The sequence below is a fragment of the Anabrus simplex genome, chromosome 1 (assembly GCF_040414725.1).
Source record: "Anabrus simplex isolate iqAnaSimp1 chromosome 1, ASM4041472v1, whole genome shotgun sequence".
Classification (NCBI taxonomy): Eukaryota; Metazoa; Arthropoda; class Insecta; order Orthoptera; family Tettigoniidae; genus Anabrus; species Anabrus simplex.
The window spans coordinates 1,167,447,507-1,167,469,096 of record NC_090265.1 but is presented as its reverse complement, the minus strand read 5'-3'; the positions used below and the strand labels follow the sequence as shown (position 1 = coordinate 1,167,469,096).

The 21,590-nt window shown below is 39.5% G+C and overlaps 1 protein-coding gene and 1 non-coding gene across 3 annotated transcripts in view; one reads left to right on the top strand and one right to left on the bottom strand.

Moving 5' to 3' along the window:
* Positions 1 to 21,590, bottom strand: part of LOC136858377 (cytochrome P450 4C1) — a 246,140-nt gene that overhangs the window by 122,492 nt on the left and 102,058 nt on the right. For both annotated transcript variants that reach the window (XM_068228630.1, XM_067137879.2), the window contains exon 6: positions 7,480 to 7,549. In XM_068228630.1, the coding sequence (XP_068084731.1) occupies positions 7,480 to 7,549 (70 nt within the window). The remainder of the gene's footprint in view (positions 1 to 7,479; positions 7,550 to 21,590) is intronic.
* On the top strand, positions 297 to 412 carry LOC136859455 (5S ribosomal RNA). Its single transcript, XR_010859019.1, has one exon. It is a non-coding gene; the product is annotated as a 5S ribosomal RNA (ribosomal RNA).

The following is a 21,590-nucleotide window of genomic DNA, read 5'->3' as shown; positions in this document are numbered from 1 at the left end:
AGACGCCGAGGTGCCAGGATTTTGTCCCGCATGTGCTCTTTTACGTGGCAGTAAATCTACCGACATGAGGCTGACGTATTTGAGCACCTTCAAATACCACCGGACTCAGCCACGATCGAACCTACCAAGTCGGGTTCAGAAGGCCAGCGCCTCAACCGTCTGAGCCACTCAGTACGGCGCCCCCTTCATACTATCATGTATACTGTAATTCAATAAATATTTATTGATCAGAAAAAATAATAAAATGTTTCATGCTTGCTAGTAAAACTAGTAATAAAACACATTATATTTAAGAAGCCAACGGCCATACCATGAATACACCGGTTCTCGTCCGATCACCGCAGTTAAGCAACATTGGGCGTGGTCAGTACTTGGATGGGTGACCGCTTGGGAACACCACGTGCCGTTGGCTCAATTCCCTTTATGCCTTTGCTGGTAAGATGTAGTGTTTACAGTGCGCCCTGTCTTCTGGTATAGGCTAGAATAAAATTGTACTTTCATTGACCTTGGCTTTGACAATATGAAAGTGGCTGAGGTATGAGTGACGCTAGTAATGCCATTCCTTATGCAGCCAGTCCCTGCTAACAATGGTGTGAAAATGTCGCTCATAGGGTCGGTTGGTGCAGGCATTTCAGTGTGCTTGGCAGACTGATGTGCAATAGCAACTTCCGGCTCGGTGAGGAAAGCAACGGGAAAATACCTCGCTCCTCATTTCCCTAGTACGCCTCTTCAGTGACACCTAGGCCATCTATGACAGCTAATGGTGAACCTGTGAACCTGTTCAGGATCCAACCAGCCTTCGGACTGAATACCCAACAACATAGTTAAGAATGTTTCATTCCAACTATTGCCAGCATACCAGCAATAGAAGTATTAATGTTATAGGAATAAGAGTATTATGCATACAGTACTACATACCGCGAACTAGGTTATGTTATAAACTAGTATATAATCAAGTAATATATCTCCAAATAATACATCCTCAGTGGTCTGTCTGCTGGATCCGAGGTTTGCGAGATTGATCCCGGCCGAGGGCAATGGATTTTAATCTATATATATAACATAAGAGTTTTGTCTGTACATTGCTCAGAATTTGAAAAGAATGATATTTCTGTATCGGTCATGTCCACAGTAACAAGAAAATGCATTTTTTACTTTTCCGTAATGTCTGTCTGTCTGTCTGTCTGTCTGTCTGTCTGTCTGTCTGTCTGTCTATCTGTTTGTCTGTCTATCTGTCTGTCTGTCTCTCTCTCTGTCTGTATGTATGTATGTACACGCATCACGAGAAAACGGCTGAAGAGAATTTAATGAAAATCGGAATGTAAAGTCGGGTGATGAACCGCTACAATCTAGGCTATAAATTATTTTAATCACGCTGAGTGAAATGGTAGTTTAGCGGAAGGCCTGATTTTAATTCTCAAATATTTATGTTATTAGTGGTCGTGTCTTAATGAAAATCGCCAGACAAAGATGGGAAATAATTCGCTACAATATAGGCTATACACGCTGAGAAAAATGGTAGTTTAGGGAAAGGCCTAAAATTTAATTGTTAAATATTTATTTTATTAGTGGTCGTATCTTCACGAAAATTGGTATGCAAAGTCGGGGAATAGGTCGCTATAATCTAGGCTGTCAATAATGTTATTTGCACTGAGTGAAATGCTAGTTTAGGGGAAGACCTGAAATGTAATCTATATATATAAAATAAGAGTTTTGTCTGTACGTTGCTCAGAATTTGAAAAGAATGGTATTTCTGTATCGGCCATGTCCATAGTAGCAAGAAAATGGACTTTTTACTTTTCCGTAATTTCTGTCTGTCTGTCTGTCTGTCTGTCTGTCTGTATGTATGTATGTACACGCATCACGAGAAAACGGTTGTAGAGAATTTAATGAAAATCGGTATGTGAAGTCGGGGGATGAGCCTCTACAATCTAGGCTATAGATCATTTTACTCATGCTGAGTGAAATGGTAGTTTAGGGGAAGGCCTAAAATTGAATTCTCAACTATTTATGTTATTAGTGGTCTAATGAAAATCGGTATGTGAAGTCGGGGGATGAGCCTCTACAATCTAGGCTATAAATCATTTTACTCACGCTGAGTGAAATGGTAGTTTAGGGGAAGGCCTAAAATTGAATTCTCAACTATTTATGTTATTAGTGGTCGCATTTTAAAGAAAATGGGTATGCAAAGTTGGGGAATAAGTTGCTACAATCTAGGCTATCAATGATTGTATCCACGCTGAGAAAAATGGTAGTTTAGGGGAAGGCCTAAAATTTAATTCTCAAATATTAGTAGTCCTATCTTGATGAAAATCGGTATGCAAAGTCAGGAAATAAGTCGCTATATTCTAGGCTGTAAATTATTTTATTCACGTTGAGTGAAATGGTAGTTTAGGGGAAGGCCTAAAATGTAATTCTCAAATATTTCTTATTAGAGGTGTAATCGATGAATGCTACATAACTAAGGTTATATAGTATTAAATTTCCTATTATTCATGTCTTATACATTGTTACCGTACCGGCTTCGATCACAAACATGTTCATGAATTTGGATTTTTGTTACTAAGTCCATATCAGCGCCGAGTAACGAGAAAATGGGTAAAGAGTATTTAATGGAAATCGCTATGTAAGTCGGAGAATAAGAAACTACATTTTGCGGTATAATATATATATATATATATTTGCTAGTTGCTTTACGTCGCACTGACAGATAGGTCTTGTGGCGACGATGGGACAGGGAAGGGCTAGGAGTGGGAAGGAAGCGGCCGTGGGCTTAATTAAGGTACAGCCCCAGCATTTGCCTGGTGTGAAAATGGGAAACCACGGAAAACCATTTTCAGGGCTGCCGATAGTGGGGTTCGAACCTACTATCTCCCGAATACTGGATACTGGCCGCACTTAAGCGACTGCAGCTATCGAGCTCGGTATATAAAATATTTTACAAATCACAGAGTCGAAAGAAAACTAAATGTGAATGCCTACAATATAGAAAGCTCCTAACATTGATCAACAATACCATTACATTGACCATTGTTTGTCGTGATGTGCTTTGTCTTCTTTTGCCCCTTATCTCCGGTAGATAGGATTACTGCTGCGTACAGAGTATTTTTTTATTTGATTTACGTCGCACCGACATAGATAGCTTTTATGGCGACGATGGGATAGGAAAAGGCTAGGAGTGCCTTAGCCCTTAATTAAGGTACAGGCCCAGCATTTGATTGGCGTGAAAGTGGGAAACCACGGAATACCATCTTCAGCGCTGCCGACAATGGGGTTCAAATCCACTATCTCTCGGATGCAAGCTCACAGCTGCGCACCGCTAACCACACGGTCAACTTGCCCAGTCGTACAGAGTGTAACAGCCTGCCTGAATATTGATGGAAGTAGCTGGGGAGTTAGATAACTTTCTTCTTTAGCATGCTATTCCCCTGGTTTATAAATTTTCTGATACTACTGGTACGTAACACACTGGATCATCATAGCATTCGGGCTATTCAATCCCTACTCTGAGGCACTGATTGGAATGAACAGTGTGCATATTTAGGGGAATAATGGCAGATGAGTGTTCATGGCAATCTGCCGCCTGGTCATCCCAGCTCTGGAACTTTGGGCTATTAGATTGGCACCGCAATCTAACCGCAGCACTGTTCGTTAAAAGTGATAAAACGTGCGGCTTTCGATTTGAGCGAGTATTTTATATGATAGCATTGCTTTTAATTGCTACATTGATACTTACGTTTTTGTAATGACCTATGTTGATTTCAGTTAAGAAAACCACAAAGTCAGTCTTTCTGAGAATCCCGTAGCGAAGCACGGGTACATCAGCTAGTCTATATATAAAATAAGTGTTTTGCCTGTGCATTGCTCAGAATTTGAAATGAATGATTTTTCTGTATCTGTCATGTCCACAGTAACAAGGAAATGCATCTTTTACTTTTCCGTAATTTCTGTCTGTCTGTCTGTCTGTCTGTCTGTCTGCCTGTCTGTCTGTCTGTCTGTCTGTCTGTCTGTCTGTCTGTCTGTCTGTCTGTCTGTCTGTTTGTACACGCATCAATAGAAAACGGCTGAAGAGAATTTAATGAAAATCGGTATGTAATGTCGGGTGATGAACCACTGCAGTCTAGGCTACAAATTATTTTATTCGCGTTGAGTGAAATGGTAGTTTAGGGGAAGGCCTGAAATGTAATTCTCAAATAAGTTATTTATGTTATTAGTGGTCGTATCGATAAATACTACATAACTAACATAACTTTAGTTATGTCGTAAGTTAGTAGTAGTTATGTAAGAAGTTATTAAATTACCAATCACTTATGTCTTATACATTGTTACCGTACCGCATATAATCAGAGATATTCATGAATTTGGATTTTTGTTACTAAGTCCATATCAGCGCCGAGTCACGAGAAAATGGGTAAACAGAATTTAGTGAAAATCGGTATGTAAAGTCTGAGAATAAGGAACTACAGTGTACGATATAAATAATTTTGTGGGACACCCTAATATCGCAGAGTCGAAAGAAAACTAATGTGAAGGCCTGCAATATAGAAAGCTCATAAACTTGATCAACAATAACATTACATTGACCATTGTTTGTTGTGATGTGCTTTTTGTCTTCTGTTTCCTCTCATCCCCGATAGATAGGATTACTGCAGCGTACCGAGGTTTTTCTAATTTGCTTGACGTCGCACCGACACAGGTAGGTCTTATGGCGACGATGGGATAGGAAATGAATAGTGGTGTGAAGGAAGCGGCCTTGGCTTTAAGGTACAGCCTGGTGTGACTGGTGTGAAAATGGGAAACCACGGCATACCATCTTCAGGGTTGCCGGCAGTGGGGTTCGAATCCACTATCTCCCGGATGCAAGCTCACAGCTGCGCGCCCCTAACCACACGGGCAACTCGCCTGGTCGTACCGACTGTAACAGCCTGCCTGTATATTGGCGGGAAGTAGCTGGGGATTAAGATAACTTTCTTCTTTAGCATGCCATTCCTCTGGTTCATACATTTTCTGATATATCTGGTACGTAACACACTGGTTCATGATAGTATTCGAGCTATTCAATCCCTACTCTGAGGCACTGATTGGAATGAGTAGTGTGCATATTTAACGGAATAATGACAGAGGGGTGTTCACGTCAGTCTGCGACCTGGTTAATCCAGCTCTGGAACTTTGGACTCTTGGATCGGCACCGTAGTACTGTTCGTTGAAAGTGTGCGGTTTTTCATTTGATCGAGTATTTTATATGATAACATTGCTTTCAATCGCTACATTCCTACTGACGTTTTTGTAATGACCTATGTTGAATTCAGTTAGGAAAACCACCAAGTCAGTCTTTCTGAGAATCCCGTAGCGAAGCACGGGTACATCAGCTAGTAGGCGATAAATCTGGAGCATGCTTGGAATTTGTTTACTTGAAATTCACATAAATGTTGATTTTCTGAGGATAGGAATGTTGTTAAAAGACCAGGATTTTAATATTTCAAGGTTCCCGTGTGTTCCGTAAGACAACCGACATAAAAAAGCTCGTATTAGGCCCACGGTACTTGTTTATGGTAAAGCATGACAGAGAAAAATAAGAAATTAAAGTGCTCTCCAAGAAATTTTAGACAACAATAGGTAAAATTATACGACACAACACTTCGCACAAATGTAAACTATTTATTTATCAGTTGAGCTAATATCCCGCTGGATTTGTACTTTATTCCCTACGAACGATGGCATTAATTCGCCACAAACAGCTGATACTAATACAAAAATGTCGGTCATTGAATTACTTGGCTCGGCTTGTCCAATTCCATTCGACCATGGCTTTGACTATTCCTTAAGTGCAGCCAACGCTAGCGTAGACTTGACATCATTAGTTTAAACGGGCGAGCTGTCGTTTGAACTAACCGAGTGTCAGAAATTGGTGGAGAAAATGGACGCAGGTTTAAACTAGGTACTAAAGTTAAACGGGTTTAATTTATACCAGGTTTAACTCGATTTGGAGAAAATGGCCCTATACAGGTATCACCTTTACAGAACAGTATGTCCGACTACGTGGCTTTTAGTCTTTCCTTTATTCCAAGTGGTCCTGGGTTCGATTCCCGGCTGGGTCGGGGATTTTAACCTTCACTGGTTATTTCCTTCGGCTCAGGGACTGGGTGTTTGTGCCGTCTTCAACATTAGATATCGTCCTCAAAGACGCGTAGGTCACCCATAGACGTCAACTCGGAAGACGTAAATCAAACCTTTCCCGAGGCCATACGTCATTATTTTATGGAGGACAATATGTCAAGACACGCCTATATTTTACCTTGTCATTCATCTGTGTCAGATCTATCCTTCCTTTAGCTCTGACCGAGCGAGTTGGTAATGTGGTCTCATAGTTGCCAGCTTGCAGTCGGGAGATGGTGGGTTCGAACTACCGTTGGCAGTCTTGAAGATGGCTTTCCGTGATTTCTCATTTCCCACTTCTAGCCATTTCCTATTCCATCGTCGCCGTAAGACCTATCTGTGTCGGTGCGGCGTAAAGAAAATTGTAAACAAATAAAGTACAAGGAATACCGTATATAAGGAGATCCTTACAATAAATATTTATCCCATTGACTCTTATGTCTTGACGGGTTTCAGATTATTATTATTATTATTATTATTATTATTATTATTATTATTATTATTATTATTAGACCCTATTATTATGTCACAGCTCGTCTTCAAACGTACGTCCTGGAAATATTTTCATGGCATGTACAGAAAGGAGACATTCGTTGGATGTACGGTGTTTCTTTCATGCACTTGTCATGTGCTAAATCTCCCGGTGGCTCGCACACCAAGACTGCCCCACTGCTGCACATAGCTGTTGCCCGAGGACAGTCCGGTTGTCCAGGCCTGATTTAGAATTATTTATAGCGAATATTATCAATGGCAATATAACAAGTGTGTTCAAGATGAAACCACGAGTTGTATTTGGTAAGACTGAATAAAATGTTCAATAAACAATATTAGTAAAATGAAAATAACATACGTAGGTACTTCGTATAATATTATTTAATTGAATTGTGTTGGGTCGCTTCTGGAAATCTCTTTGTTTTTGCAGCCATATTTGAATTATAGTCTACACTGCCCTGGAAATACTACGCATTAGGTTACAAGTAGAAAACAATTGCGAATCAGCTTCCACAAGTTCCAAACCTTTGCCTGCCAGACGCGATAATTTCATTTCGATAATGTTATAGTGATAGTCAGCCGTGATTGGTTGAAACTGGCACGAACTCAAATGAGATTGGTCAGCATTCATTGCGTGGCGTTTGCGTTCTGCCATTTGATTGGTAAAGAGAAGATACAGCTCTGTGTATTAAGTGGCCAGCTTCCTTTCGGTCATGCTTGTACTCGGGGACCTAGTTATTTTTAATCGTTCGCTTTTTGTTCACAAAGTTGTAACATTTTCAATTTATGTCTTCATTAACAATTTGTACATTTAATTCAAAGTTGGCTGACCTGCGTATATTCTTGCAGTATCTCCTCCCCTCAGGACTGTTTTGGTCGAGGGTGATTCCCATAGAAGTCCCTGCAAACACACAAAAAAATGCACGTAAGTGAGCATATAAATACAATAAAATGGTGTCATATTTCCCTATGGGAAAATCAAATGATCATGAATATGGCTTCAATCAATCAATCAATCAATCAATCAATCAATCAATCAATCAATGATCTGCATTTAGGGCTGTCGGTCAGGTGGCAGATTCCTCATCAGTTTTTTACCTAGCTTTTCGTTCAATAAGTTTTACGAACTTGGACATTTTTCGAACATTTCCCTTTGGCCTATGTCTTCCGGTCATGGCCATCCATCAACGACTGGTAATTTCAGATGACCGCCAGCCATAAGACCGCCTGCATTGTTGCTAGGTAACATCGTTTGGCCATCCGTTCATACTTCACATCACAGCCTGAACCGTTGCTAGGTTACATTTCCGTCACATATGTGTTATTGACGCTACTTCGTTACACAAATTTTCGGATGAACCCCAGCTCCAAAACATATTTATGTACAGTCATAACAAGCTCAAATGCCACCAGAATGCATACAGAGCAAGCCTGAAAGTTCAGGCCTGATGATCCAACAACAGCGAGTAGAAATACAGCACAACAGTGTAACGGGAGCTTTAAGACCGAAACTAGAACTTTACTCTTTTTATTCAATAAATGAAATCATAGGATAACGGGATAAAGGAAAAAAGCTTGCATATCGATGGCTTACTTCTGAAACCTCGTATGTCCCAATGCTCTTCCTATCCATTATATTCCTTAAGACTGGTCACGCCTCCCAGTCACATGTGGATATGCAGCCCCTCAGAACAATGTGTACATTTTACTACGGTTCAGTGTAAAGGAAATTCAACCTTAAATACATTATGCAGTAGAAGTGCGTAAATTCATTTGCAAACAATATCCCTACAATACGGTGTGGTAAGGTCTCTTTTCCTTTGTACACCTGCACAGGAAAATGAACACAACGAAAATTATTCTGATGGACTGCGTATAAACGTGTGGCTGGGAGCCGTGACCCGTCTTAAGGAATATAATGGGTAGGAAGAGCATTGGGACATACGAGGTTTTAGAAGTAAGCCATCGATATGTTTTTTCTTTTCAGTATTGGCAAACTTGTTTTAACTCTTAGAGTGCCGGGGAGCGCGATCGCGCTCCGTGTTGCAGCTGTCTATGTAAGTCGTAATAGTTTGCACATATCTGACAGATGGCAGCTCCAGTCGGCATCACTCTGTAGTAGATACTACATAGTTTCTAAATCTACCACCAGAATCTCTGTGCGACATGTTTTGTTGATGTTACGCATTTTTCTATTTCAGCTGTTTGGCGCGTAGCTGTAGACCATGTGTTCGTAATAATGGCGACTAGTTCTCGTATTCTGCTTGAAATTCATGACGATTTGGTACAGTATATTGATTAAATGAGTGATGATTCTGATTATATCGAGTCAGGCGATGATTCAGATGATACTGAAAATAATAATAAATCCGGTAACGTTTCAAACAATGACGACAGTGGTTATGTTACCCGACTTACTGGTGTGACAGTGATGCATGAAATTTCCGACAAAGACGGTAATGATAGTGACGGGAATAATGATGGAATTGACGGAGACAGTAATGACGATGATGACCAGATTCCCGATTTCCGTAAAATTCAGTCCGATCACGATGTGCAATTTTAGCCCTCTCCTACATTCCTTGAGACGCCTGGCCCTAAACTTGCACCTCCTCCTGATGCTAGACCAAGTCAGTATTTTAATCCATTTTTAAAAGAACTATTATTCTTTCAAAACACTGATATTTTACAGACTAATAAACAATGCATCAGTGTGCACAGGAATACCAAATTTAGGTGAGTACGATCAAAATAATAGGATGTACTGAGATCCAAATTTGAATTTTAAAATTTTCGAAAATTGCATGAACAAATTTATTTTTTGCTCGGAAGTAGGAATTATTTTCGTCATGTTAATATAGTGAGTGAAGAGAAGGATCACTTAGCTACAAAAAATGTAAACTACAATGAGATATCTTGAAAAGTGAAGATAGGATATGCTTTTATCTTCGGTGCTGCATAATAGGCATTTTCTCTCTGGCATTCTTAGCAACCATGGCAGTAAGGGAGCCGGCACTAAGAGGGTTAAGGGTGAGATCTACTTTTACCCATTAACCCTCTCCAGCTCAAGTTTATTTTACACATGAAGAAAAAAAATTCTCGGAAGTCCCTTTCAAATAGATATGAATAAAGTTTGTATAAAAATCCATAAAATTTTAGGAAAAATAAGGAAAATGGAACAGTGATTGCAAATGGAGTCGTTGGGGAATATGGAAGAGTAACTTAGCAAACTCACATGAGTTTAATACATGAAGTTATCACTGGCCTGGAGATAGTTTTAAGACCAGCTGCGAGCTACTACATCTGTTCACGCCTTTCTCAGTACTACAATCCTGCTTGGTGGCCACACTCATTAAGCACCAAGCAATGCTGTGACGCTTAGTCACAACGTTCAAGACTGTTTGTGCAGTAACGTCATTTGTGTTTGTTGTTGCTCTACATTGTGCCTCGAACACTTCCTTGGAAAGCCCCATCTCTATTTTGACATTGGCTGAAGATGTACGGAGGTAGCTAACTCCACTCGAGTGTATACTAGGTAAGTATTCGCCTTTTATACACTTGTATTAAAAACGTAATTCTTTCTGTAGGGTGCTTATCGATCATTTACAGCGTTGTGACCAAACTTCATAGCGTAGTGTTAGTAACCTGAACTACTTGAAGTTACTCTTTTCATCAAGTGCGCAATTTTACATGGAAAATAACCCTATAGCCGTTTATTTTTTAATGATCATATTTGAGCTTTCCTACCAATTTTCATCCAATTCGGAGTGTTGGAACAGAAATACTTCTCTCGTCTCGCAAGTATTCTTTAGTGTGTGTGTGTGCGTGTGCGTGTGCGACGCCCAACCGAATCGATGACACGCAGAGACCTGATAGTTTTAACATTGGTAGATGGAAAGGGGTCCAAGAGTACTTCGAAGCCGGATTTTTCATTTTCGCACTGGTTCTTAAGTATTGGAAGAAAAACCGGCGGCAAACGTGTGTTAGGATATGACAATGACAATCCAACATGCTGTCACCTGGAAAGGACAGAAGGCAGGTATTATCGGTCAAAAAATGCATTTTTTGTTTTATGTCTTAAATTATTCGTCATGCTTTTCTCTACAAGCCTATATAATTTTTTGGTTGTATTTATCCGTTTAAATGGCATATATTGGGTTTTTAAAAATGGCCGCCACTAGCTGACACGCCCATTTCCTCATTCCAGTGTCTTGTTCTCTCGGTATATTTTCTCTTTGAACATTTCACTTCTCACATAATATATGTATGGTAAATGAACATTTTCTATGTTGGTACTGGCCTTATGTACAGATGATAGTGAAGGCTGCATTTGTTTAGTTACATGTGGTTATTGTTTGTTTTGATTCCATAGAAACGTGTGCTGTAGGCTTATAGTTCTTTTATGCAAAACGTATGCGTTTATCCGTACTCTGTGTTACTATTCTATTGTTTTTGTGATGGGTAGAACAAAGAGGTTTGGTAAACGAAAGTTTTACGGCAATTTATACATTAAAAAATCAGGCAGTACTACTGATAGAGATGTAAACAATAGCTCTAACCTCACTCCAGTAAGCTGTTCTTCTGAAACAGTGGATAGGCCTAGTTCATCCAAGAGGAAACTTTCATATATACAGACTGAGAGTAAGGATGATACATTTGAAGGTGAAGCTAGTGAAGGATATGTTGTAGTTGATATTGGTTTGTTATCTGAACTTATGAAACAGTTTGTAAAGTGTAAATATTGTGAAGGTGTTGAATGTATTAATTTGTTTGAAGACACTACAAGTAGAAAGGGACTAGCCACTAAGTTAACTATAATCTGTAGTTCATGTAGGGCTTCAGCTTCATCTATGACATCAAAGAAAGTTGATAGAGGTTATGATGTGAACATTAGACTTTTCTACAGTATGAGGTGCATAGGAAAAGGTGGTAAGTCAGCTCAGACTCTTTGTGCTATGATGGATTTGCCACCTCCACCAAGATTCTCTCTTTTTACTGACATACTTCACAATGCACTAAAGGAGGTAGCAGAGGACTCTATGCTTAGAGCAGTGAATGAAGCAGTAGCCCTGAATGATGACTGTAAAGATATGGCTGTTGCCTTGGATGGTTCTTGGCAAAAGCGTGGTCATACATCACTGAATGGTGTGGTTACTGCAACTGCTTTAGAGACTGGGAAAGTGATTGATGTTGAATGCTTGACCAAATATTGTCATAACTGTACAAGGGATAAGGAACATAATCACAACTGTGTCAAAAACTATGATGGGTACAGTGGGGGCATGGAGAGTGAGGGTGCAATGAGAATATTTCAGAGATCAGAGACCACACGTGGTGTCAGGTACATACACTATCTGGGGGATGGTGACTCCAAGGGCTTTGTAAGGGTGAGTGAGGCAAATATATATGGCCCAGAGGTGAAAATTACCAAACTTGAATGCTGTGGTCATGTTCAGAAACGAATGGGAGCAAGACTGCGAAAGCTGCGCAAAGACATGCAAGGGAAAAAATTATCGGATGGGAAATCACTGTCTGGACGGGGTCGACTAACTGATGTGCAGATTGATCTGCTGCAACAGTATTATGGAATGGCAATAAGGAGGCACACAGGGTGTACAGATGAACGTAAAATGAGGGAGGCAGTATGGGCTACTTATTTTCATAAGTTATCGACTGATAGTAACCCACAGCATTATCTTTGTCCAAAAGGTGCTGACTCTTGGTGTGGCTACCAAAAGTCAAAAGTAACAGGAATGGAATACCATCATGAACATTCTCTGCCATTAGCTGTAATGGAAGCAATCAAGCCAGTGTACAGGAATCTAAGTGATAGGGACCTTCTTCGAAAGTGCTTGCATGGGAATACCCAAAACCCAAATGAAAGTTTTAATCATTGTATCTGGGAAAGGGTACCCAAAACAGTATTTGTTGGACTGAATACTCTAAAAATAGGTGTACTGGATGCAGTTATTTGCTTTAATGATGGAACTGCAGCCAGGAAAACTGTGTTGAGGAAGTTAGGCATAAATCCTGGAGAAAACTTGACAACAGCTCTTCACGCCATTGATAAACAACGACTCATGAAGGCGGAAAAAGATGCTCAGGCCCTGACTAAGGAATCAAGGACCAGGAAGAGGATGGAGAGAAAGAAGAAAGAAGAAGAAGAAAGCCAAACACAAGCTGAATACATGGCGGGAATGTTCTAGATACTTGTCAGTGATCTTTTTTTTTTTATTTCTTCATTTACTCAAACATTGAGTTTTCAGACATTCAGGTGCACATTTCTCAGTAACTATTGAAGGTAAATATCTGATTTTTTCTATGGTGTACCTTGGAACCACCCTCAGAGAGGTGAACATAAAATTATGCTACTGCAATCAAAAATATTTAAAATATAAAAATAAAATGAGTAATTTTTTATGGTAAATTAAATTATGTACTTTAAAAATTTTTTTTTGATAAACATTTGGTCACTTTAAAAATAATTTTGTGTTTAGTACATCAAATTTCTTGTATTATATCCTATCAAAAAATTAGGTACCTGTAAGAGTTTTACTTTTAGAGAAAAGTGCACCTAAAGACAAGCATGCGTGAAACAAAATTAATTTCATATGTTTTCAAAATAAATCGATTATGAGTGATAAAATTAATTCAGGATTTTGAAATTGTACAATAACAGTCAGAAAGACACTACAAATATGTGGTATAAATTTAATTAGTATGTTATGACTAGGATCCTGGCTGTATTAGTTTAAAATTTGCCCAGAATGGACTGCCAAATGGTGGAGATTACCTGCCTTCTGTCCTTAAATGTGTAAATTCAGTGTCGCTAGGCAACGTAGCCTACATAAGGTAGGTAATTATGATTTGTGATAACTGAAGTCATCTCTTTTCAGTTTCGATTCTGTTCATTTATAATTGGTAGCATCTTCAGTCTGACGAAACTAATTTTCAACAATTAAATTTATGAACTATCTGAAAAATAAAACATATGGTTATAGAATTATACCTGAGAAAGAAATTTGCAATTTATTTTAGTTTTACCTTTTTCAGGTATAATTCTGTTACCATAACTTATGTTTTCTTTTTCAGATAATTTATAAATGTAATTATTCGCAACTAGTTTCAACAGACTGAAGAACCTAGCAATTATAATTTGAAGAACTCCCGCGAATAAAGATGTAACCAACAAATAAGTCATTTTTCAGATAAATTGCATATGTAAGTCTGCAAATGTGTTCATCTATAAAAAACCAATATTCTTTTACAGTTGGTTTTACGTCGCACCGACAGAGATAGGTCTCATGGCGACGAAAAACTTATTGTTAAAACAAAGGTTTTAAAAACAATGTATTGCTACCATACCACCCAGACCATTGCCCCATAGAACCAAAATAACCACTTGAAGTCATCTATCGAAAATTACGAAAATGACTAACATGGCAAATGCCGAAAATGCAAAAAACGTTGGGCGCCATTTGCTTCTATAACTTCTGGTAGCGTAATTTTCCACCACACGTTGAAATTTTTCAAACAATTTTAATTTTGACAGAGGTCTACTATAAAAATATATGACATGCTGAGGTTTCCCTTACTAATCAATATGCTTATCTCGAAACCTTACAATACAAATCAAGCTTGCACGTTGGCATTACCGTGTTGCGGCCATTTTTAGTGGGCGGGGTTATTGCTGTATAATTACCTTCCTTGTCATTCATAGCCTGCTCTATTTCTGGGGATTTCTCCAGCTATGACGGGCTTGTGTTTGCACCACCAAGTCGGAGGTGTTGTGCAATCTGGTGCAACTTGACTTCGACATGGACAAAGGAGCTTGACAAAAGTTTCCACTGCCTAAATCAGTTTACAATTAATTATAAGTATGACCGGTACGGTTACAGTATGAACAAGTAGGTATTACAGTGGAAAATAATCTGCAAGTATGCCTTACATTTGTATGTAACAGAAGAGAAATCCTGTACAGCACTTGGATGACAAATGATAGCAAATAATATTAGTATAATAATACAAATAACAATAACAGTACATGCTAAGAACATATTTCGAAATGTAGATGTGTTTTCCTCTATGACCTTTATATTAAACGATCTATTGCACTTGGTGATGAACCAACACAAGCACTGTACACCATCTTGACTGATGTTTCATCCTTACACCACGAAGAACAGGGGTGAAGCTGATTCCTGCTCGTGGTGCCCCTGCATAGGTAGTCGGAAATTGAATTTCCGTTACCTAACTGAACGTCAGCATTCCAGAAACAATACAATTCATATAAGATGAGTAAGATGTTTTCCAACAATCGGGAAGGGCTCGTATCAGAGCCCATCATTACAATTATTTCTGTAAACATAGAAGGATTATCAATGTGTAAAGATGATACACAACCTTTGTTACACCCACAAATGTGATTTATTATGTGTTCAGGAAACACATAGGGACATTCATCAACGGCGCCCTAAGATCCGAGGAATGAAATTAGGGGCCGAAAGACCTCACGGCCAGTATGGTAGTGCCATCTTTGCCAAACCAGATCTTAAGATTCTTACGACTTCCATCACAGAACAAAATAACGTTGAAATAATTACTGTAGAAGTTTTTTTTTTTTTTTTTTTTTTTTGCTAGGGGCTTTACGTCGCACCGACACAGATAGGTCTTATGGCGACGATGGGATAGGAAAGGCCTAGGAGTTGGAAGGAAACGGCCGTGGCCTTAATTAAGGTACAGCCCCAGCATTTGCCTGGTGTGAAAATGGGAAACCACGGAAAACCATCTTCAGGGCTGCCGATAGTGGGATTCGAACCTACTATCTCCCGGATGCAAGCTCACAGCCGCGCGCCTCTACGCGCACGGCCAACTCGCCCGGTACTGTAGAAGTTAGTAACCTTGTAATTTCCTCTGTATACAAGCCTCCCAATGAGGTATTCTCATTTAATCCTCCTGCTAATTTCAGCAGTCAGAAACCATCTGTTATTGTTGGCTATTTCAATAGTCATAGCACTGTTTGGGGCTATTCTCAAGATGATTCAAATGGAGATGCCGTACTAGAGTGGGCAGAACTGCATCGACTATCCTTGATCCATGATAATACACTTCCTCCATCTTTTAATAGTGGCAGATGGCAACGTGGATACAACCCTGATCTTATTTTTGTGAGCGAGAAATTAGCTAATCAAAGCATAAAGTCAATTTGTACACCGATTCCTAACATACAACACCGCCCAATTATGTGTCAGTTGGTACCAGCAATCAGGCCATACACTGTGCACTTCAGGCGAAGGTACAATTTCAAGAAGGCGGACTGGCAGAGATTTACCACAATGCTTGATGAGAGGATTACAACAATTGATCCCGTTCCAAAGGCATATGAAGAGTTCTTGGAAGTCGTCCAGTATTGGTCCAGAAAAGCTATTCCTAGAGGATGCAGGACCAGTTACATTCAAGGTCTTACCTCTGAAACATCCACTTTGCTGAAAGAATGTCAAGACCTTTTGAAAAAAGATCCTTTCAGTGACGAAACTATCCACAACGGACAGCGTGTTATTTCCTCCATTTCAGAATCCAAACGTAACCAATGGATTAAATTAATGGAAGAGCTGGATATGGGAAGAAACAGTTACAACGCGTGGAGGTTACTTAGGCACCCCAGTAATGATACAACTAAGACCTTAGTACACATCAACGTTTCTGCAAATCAAATAGCTAGTCAGCTCGTAGAGAGCGGCAAATCAAAAAAAGCTGGGAGAGGATCAAAACAAAAAAGAAGAAAAGCTGACTAATCAGGAAAACAGCATTCTCTCTAACCGGTTTGCTATGGAAGATCTACATAGAGCGCTGAATAAATGCAAAAATGGTAAGGGGGCAGGCCTTGATGACATTTGTATTGAGCAACTCAAAAGATTTGGTCCTGTCAGTAAAGCAATGGCTCTTGGACTTATTCAACAACTGCATCAAATATTGCAAAATTCCTAAACTGTGGAGAAAAGCAAGAGTTATAGCAGTACTCACACCTGGCAAGAACGCAGGTGATACGAAGAACTACTGACCAATCTCTTTGTTGTGCCATTTATACAAAATCTTAGAAAGAATGGTTCTGGACAGACTATCTGAAGTGATAGACCCATTATTCATACCAGAACAAGCCAGCTTTCGACCAGGGAAAAGTTGTACTTCCCAAATACTGCACCCCACACAATATATAGAAGACGGCTATGAAAACAAGAAAGTTACGGGAGTAGTTTTTGTTGACTTGACATCAGCCTACGATACAGTTAATCACCATATACTGCTTCGTAAAGTGCACAGTATAATTAAGGACTATAAACTCACCCAAATGATTGAGTGCTTTCTACAAAACAGAAGGTGTTTGTTGAATTCCAAAGCCAGAGGAGTAGATGGGGGAACTTAAAGAATGGCCTTCCACAAGGGAGTGTGCTAGCACCTATACTTTTTTAACATCTACACCAATGATCAGCCTCACCCACAAGGGACTAAGAGCTTTATTTATGCAGACGATGTCGCTCTGGCAGCCCAAGAGGAAACGTTTGAACTAGTTGAAGGGAAGCTCTCCCATGCTCTACAAATTCTAAGTGGTTATTACCAAGAGAACCAACTAAAACCATAAAAAACACAAGTCTGTGCATTCCACCTAAAAAATCGACAGACAGCGAGAAAATTGCAAGTTATTTGGGAAGGTAAAATATTAGAACACTGCTTCACTCCCAAATATCTAGGAATAACTCTTGACCGAGCACTAACCTATAGAACACACTGTCTGAATACCAAAAGGAAGGTATTTGCAAGGAACAACATTATCCGGAAATTATCGGGTTCAACCTGCGGGACGCATCCTTTCTTTTTAAGAACATCAGCAATAGCCCTCTGTTATTCAGCAGCAGAATACGCCTGCCCTGTCTGGTGTAGATCTAGTCATGCTAATCAAGTCAATGTCGCCTTAAATGAAACCTGCAGACTCATTACAGGATGTTTGAGATCTACACCACTTGATAAAGTTTATTGTCTAGCAGGTATCCCACCTCCAGATATTCGCCGTGAGTGTGCATCCAGACTGGAGAAATCTAAAGCACTGAACCTGACGACCCATATTTTATATGGGTACCATCCAGAAAGAAAGAGAATAGAAGCTTTTGAAATGTGGTGTTACAGAAGAATGCTGAAGGTGAGATGGATAGATCGAATCACGAATGAAGAGATACTGAATCGAATTGGTGAGAGGAGATCGATTTGGCTAAATTTGACGAGAAGAAGAGATAGAATGATAGGACACATCTTAAGACACCCAGGACTTGTTCAGTTGGTTTTTGAAGGAAGTGTAGGTGGCAAGAACGGTAGGGGTAGACCAAGGTATGAATATGACAAACAGATTAGAGCAGATGTAGGATGCAATAGTTACGTAGAAATGAAAAGGTTAGCACAGGATAGGGTGGCATGGAGAGCTGCATCAAACCAGTCTATAGACTGATGACTCAAGCAGCAGCAACCATCCAGCGACCCAACGGCTCAAACCAAGGAAAAGCTTTCTCCATACAACTGAAAGCCTCACTGAATCACCATCGAACTTCAGAGTGAATTCATGGCGTTCCAGATCCAGCCACCTTGCTGGATGGATGACGCCGTCCGAAAGACTTCCTCCAGGCCACGAGGAAAGCTGGTCAACATGGGAGACGTTCAACAGGTTGCGTTCAGGAGTTGGAAGAAGAAACACCAACATGAGAAACTGGGGTTTTGTCTGTGACTCCACTGTATGTGAATGTGGTGAAGAATAGACAATGGGCCATCTTCTTGTTTGTAACTTGTGTCCAACTACTTGCTCTCTCCAGAATGTGATCTACGCTACCAAGCAAGCATGTAAATTAGCCGCTTACTGGTCACACCACATTTAATTAATTTTGTATTTTTGTAGAGCTTAAATCACATTCGTTACCTGCCATAATCAGAAATGATTAATGATTATAGTACCAGATTTTTTATTGTCCTGTATAATTGTAAGTATAATGTGTGTTTCTGACACGATTAAATAAATAAATATACCACGAAGAACAGGGTTCTGCTGGCTGTAAACCAGCTTGAAGTTCAATTGTAAGACATAAACCGACACCACAACATAGATGCGTGATGAAACACCCTATTTCCACTGAAATCTCACTTTTCCAAAATTTGTTGATTACATCTTTATGCCGAGGAGATCTTCAATTAAGATAGGTAATAGAAGTCAAGGAGCCATTTTAAGTCCATGGTGTAGGAAGCTATTTTTTGACCCCCACGCGAGGAACAAAATTCAGTCCATAATCCGGAAGTTTGTCTGTGTGTAATGCCCAGCCATATCTACGGCACGCCGAGATCTGAAATTTTTGACATACGTGGGGACAGCATTTCACCGACCACGCGTGGCTGTGTGAAAGAGCAAGACTTGCTCCAAGAAATGAAGCTGTCAAGGTCAATAAGAAATGTTTACAAGAATTACACAGTGTTCCACAAATTTCCAAGTCTATCGACACGACATGGCCGTCATCCTGGTTGGACTTACCACGGATTCAAATCATCCCTTCGGATATACCACGGTAGCTAGAAGAGAGACGGTAGGTGTCACGAGACGGATGCGCAGTAGACTGCCATGGTCGTGACGTCACTGGACCGCCCCTCCCATTACACTACGCATTGTTTGGCGCGCTAATGTCGATCTACATACTCTTTGGTGCCAGTAATTTCACTCAAGCAGTGAAGTTCGGTGCATTGCTGTTCGTCTGCGGTCTGCACATTGTTTTCAATTATCTAATTACTTTCGAGCCTTGCGAATCTTTTGAAAGTCTTAAACTTGTGCGTATCGTTCGTGAGTGAAGTGAATTCCAGTGTATATGTCGTGTTTGTGCTGTTAAAATTCCGTGCAGTGCGGTTGCAGGCTGTACAAACCATCCCAACGCCGCAAAGAATCGTAAGCTGTCATTTTATGGATTCGCAAAAAAACCAACTCTACACAAACAATGGGTAAAAGAAAAGAAGATGCTTTTAACTCTAAAACTGCACGTATATGCTCCCAACAATTTTTTACCCTCTGATTTTGAAAGAGATTTACAATCTGAATGAACTGTTAGGTCTTCCCCCTAAGCGCCTGTTGACAAAAGGAATTGTTCCTTCCCAAAACATTCCCACGTTTTCTGCATCAATAGACAATTCAGAGAGAAATATGCGCACCGATAGGCGGATTGTAAAAAAATGTTCTAGAATCGCTAATAAGAAAATCTGTAGAGGAATCAACTGAGCTTGATGACCTTTCTCGGGAAGGACAAATTAACGAACAGTCACGCCAAAAGAAAGATAACTTGCGCTTGAAGTGTGAACTAGCTGATGTGATGGTCGAAAATGAAGAATTAAAAGAAATAATAAAATTACTTACTGAAGATCTGAAATGAGCCACAACCAAAATAATGAAATTGGAGGCAATTTTAAAGAACTATGAGGATTTTTCTTAAATGTCAAAAACAATGTTTACTAAAGGAAAAGTGCACAAACTGGTCACCTGAAAATTTAGCCAAAACAGTTACAATTCGGTGTATCTTCAAAAAGGCTTTGTCATATGTTAAGGAAACTCTAAAACACCCCTGACTAGTGAAACAACAATAACACGGCGGTCGCCACAATTTTCAACTCCACCTGGGCTTTTGGATATCAGTTTTAACCTACTAAAGGGTGAAGCAAATATTATGAATGATAATTTTAAAAGAGATGTAGTGATGAGCTTTGACGAGATGAAAGTTAAATCTGATATATGCTACGATAGTGTCGAAGATGTATTTAGAAGGCCTCGTGTCCGTGTGCAGGTTATTATAATAAGTATAACTGGTAAATGGAAACGTGAATGATATGAGTGGTTCCAACCAAAAGTTAACCATAGACCTAGGAATAAGTCCAGATAAGTCTTCCATAAAAAATCCATGTACTGATAAACGTGTGATTTGGGCGTTTTGTGACGTTCCTCACATCCTTAAGCTAATAAGAAACCATCTGTTAGACCAAGGACACACGCTTGTATCTGAAAAACCGGTTACAAAAGGCATATTTGTAGTCTTAGTACAGTACCAGAAAATTGGGGACTTAAAATTCACTCATAAAATAACCGAACAACATTTGCTAGTAACTGGTAGTGAACGACAAAACGTAAGAAAAGCTGCTGAATTTCTCTCTGGCACTGTGGTTAAGGCTACATCGTATATTTTTCTGAGAATGAACATGTAGTACAGTTTGTTGAAACTGTTAATAATGGATTTGGTGTTTTTAATTACAGAATCCCTCATCATCCAACAAACAAGTTCAAAAGTGCTTACGGAACAAGTTTGGAGGAACAGGATGTTATCCTGAATAAAATGTTCGACCTGTTTTTGTCAACAAGAGTTATTTCAAATGTGCTGTGTGGTTTCCATTCGTAGTTTACAGGTATTATTTCGAAACCCAAAATCTGAACAAAATTAAGCCAAGAAAGGTAGGCCTAAATTAATAATAGTATGTACTAGCATCGAAATGTAATCGAGATTTTTTTAGTCATGTTTTTCTATGATCAGGGGCTTAGGTCGGTTTTATGACCACCCCTGCCCACAAAAGTTACCCACAGAATAAAGTCCCTATTACTGAGAAAAAGTGCATATGACATAATTAAAACTGCAAACTGCAACAGGGAAGAGTGTGAAACATTGACTGTAAATGTCCTCGACTGAGTAGACTGTGCTGTTATTAATGACACCATAGAAGCAGTCGAAACTAACTTGGATATTTTTGATTCAGATTACGAAGACTTTAATTGTATAGTTGACCCATTAATAGATCAGTTTACTGGGCAGCACAAACTCTAAGATTGGTTACAAAATGAAACTAAAGACTTATTGAAAATGTTGGCGGGGTATGTTGCATACCGA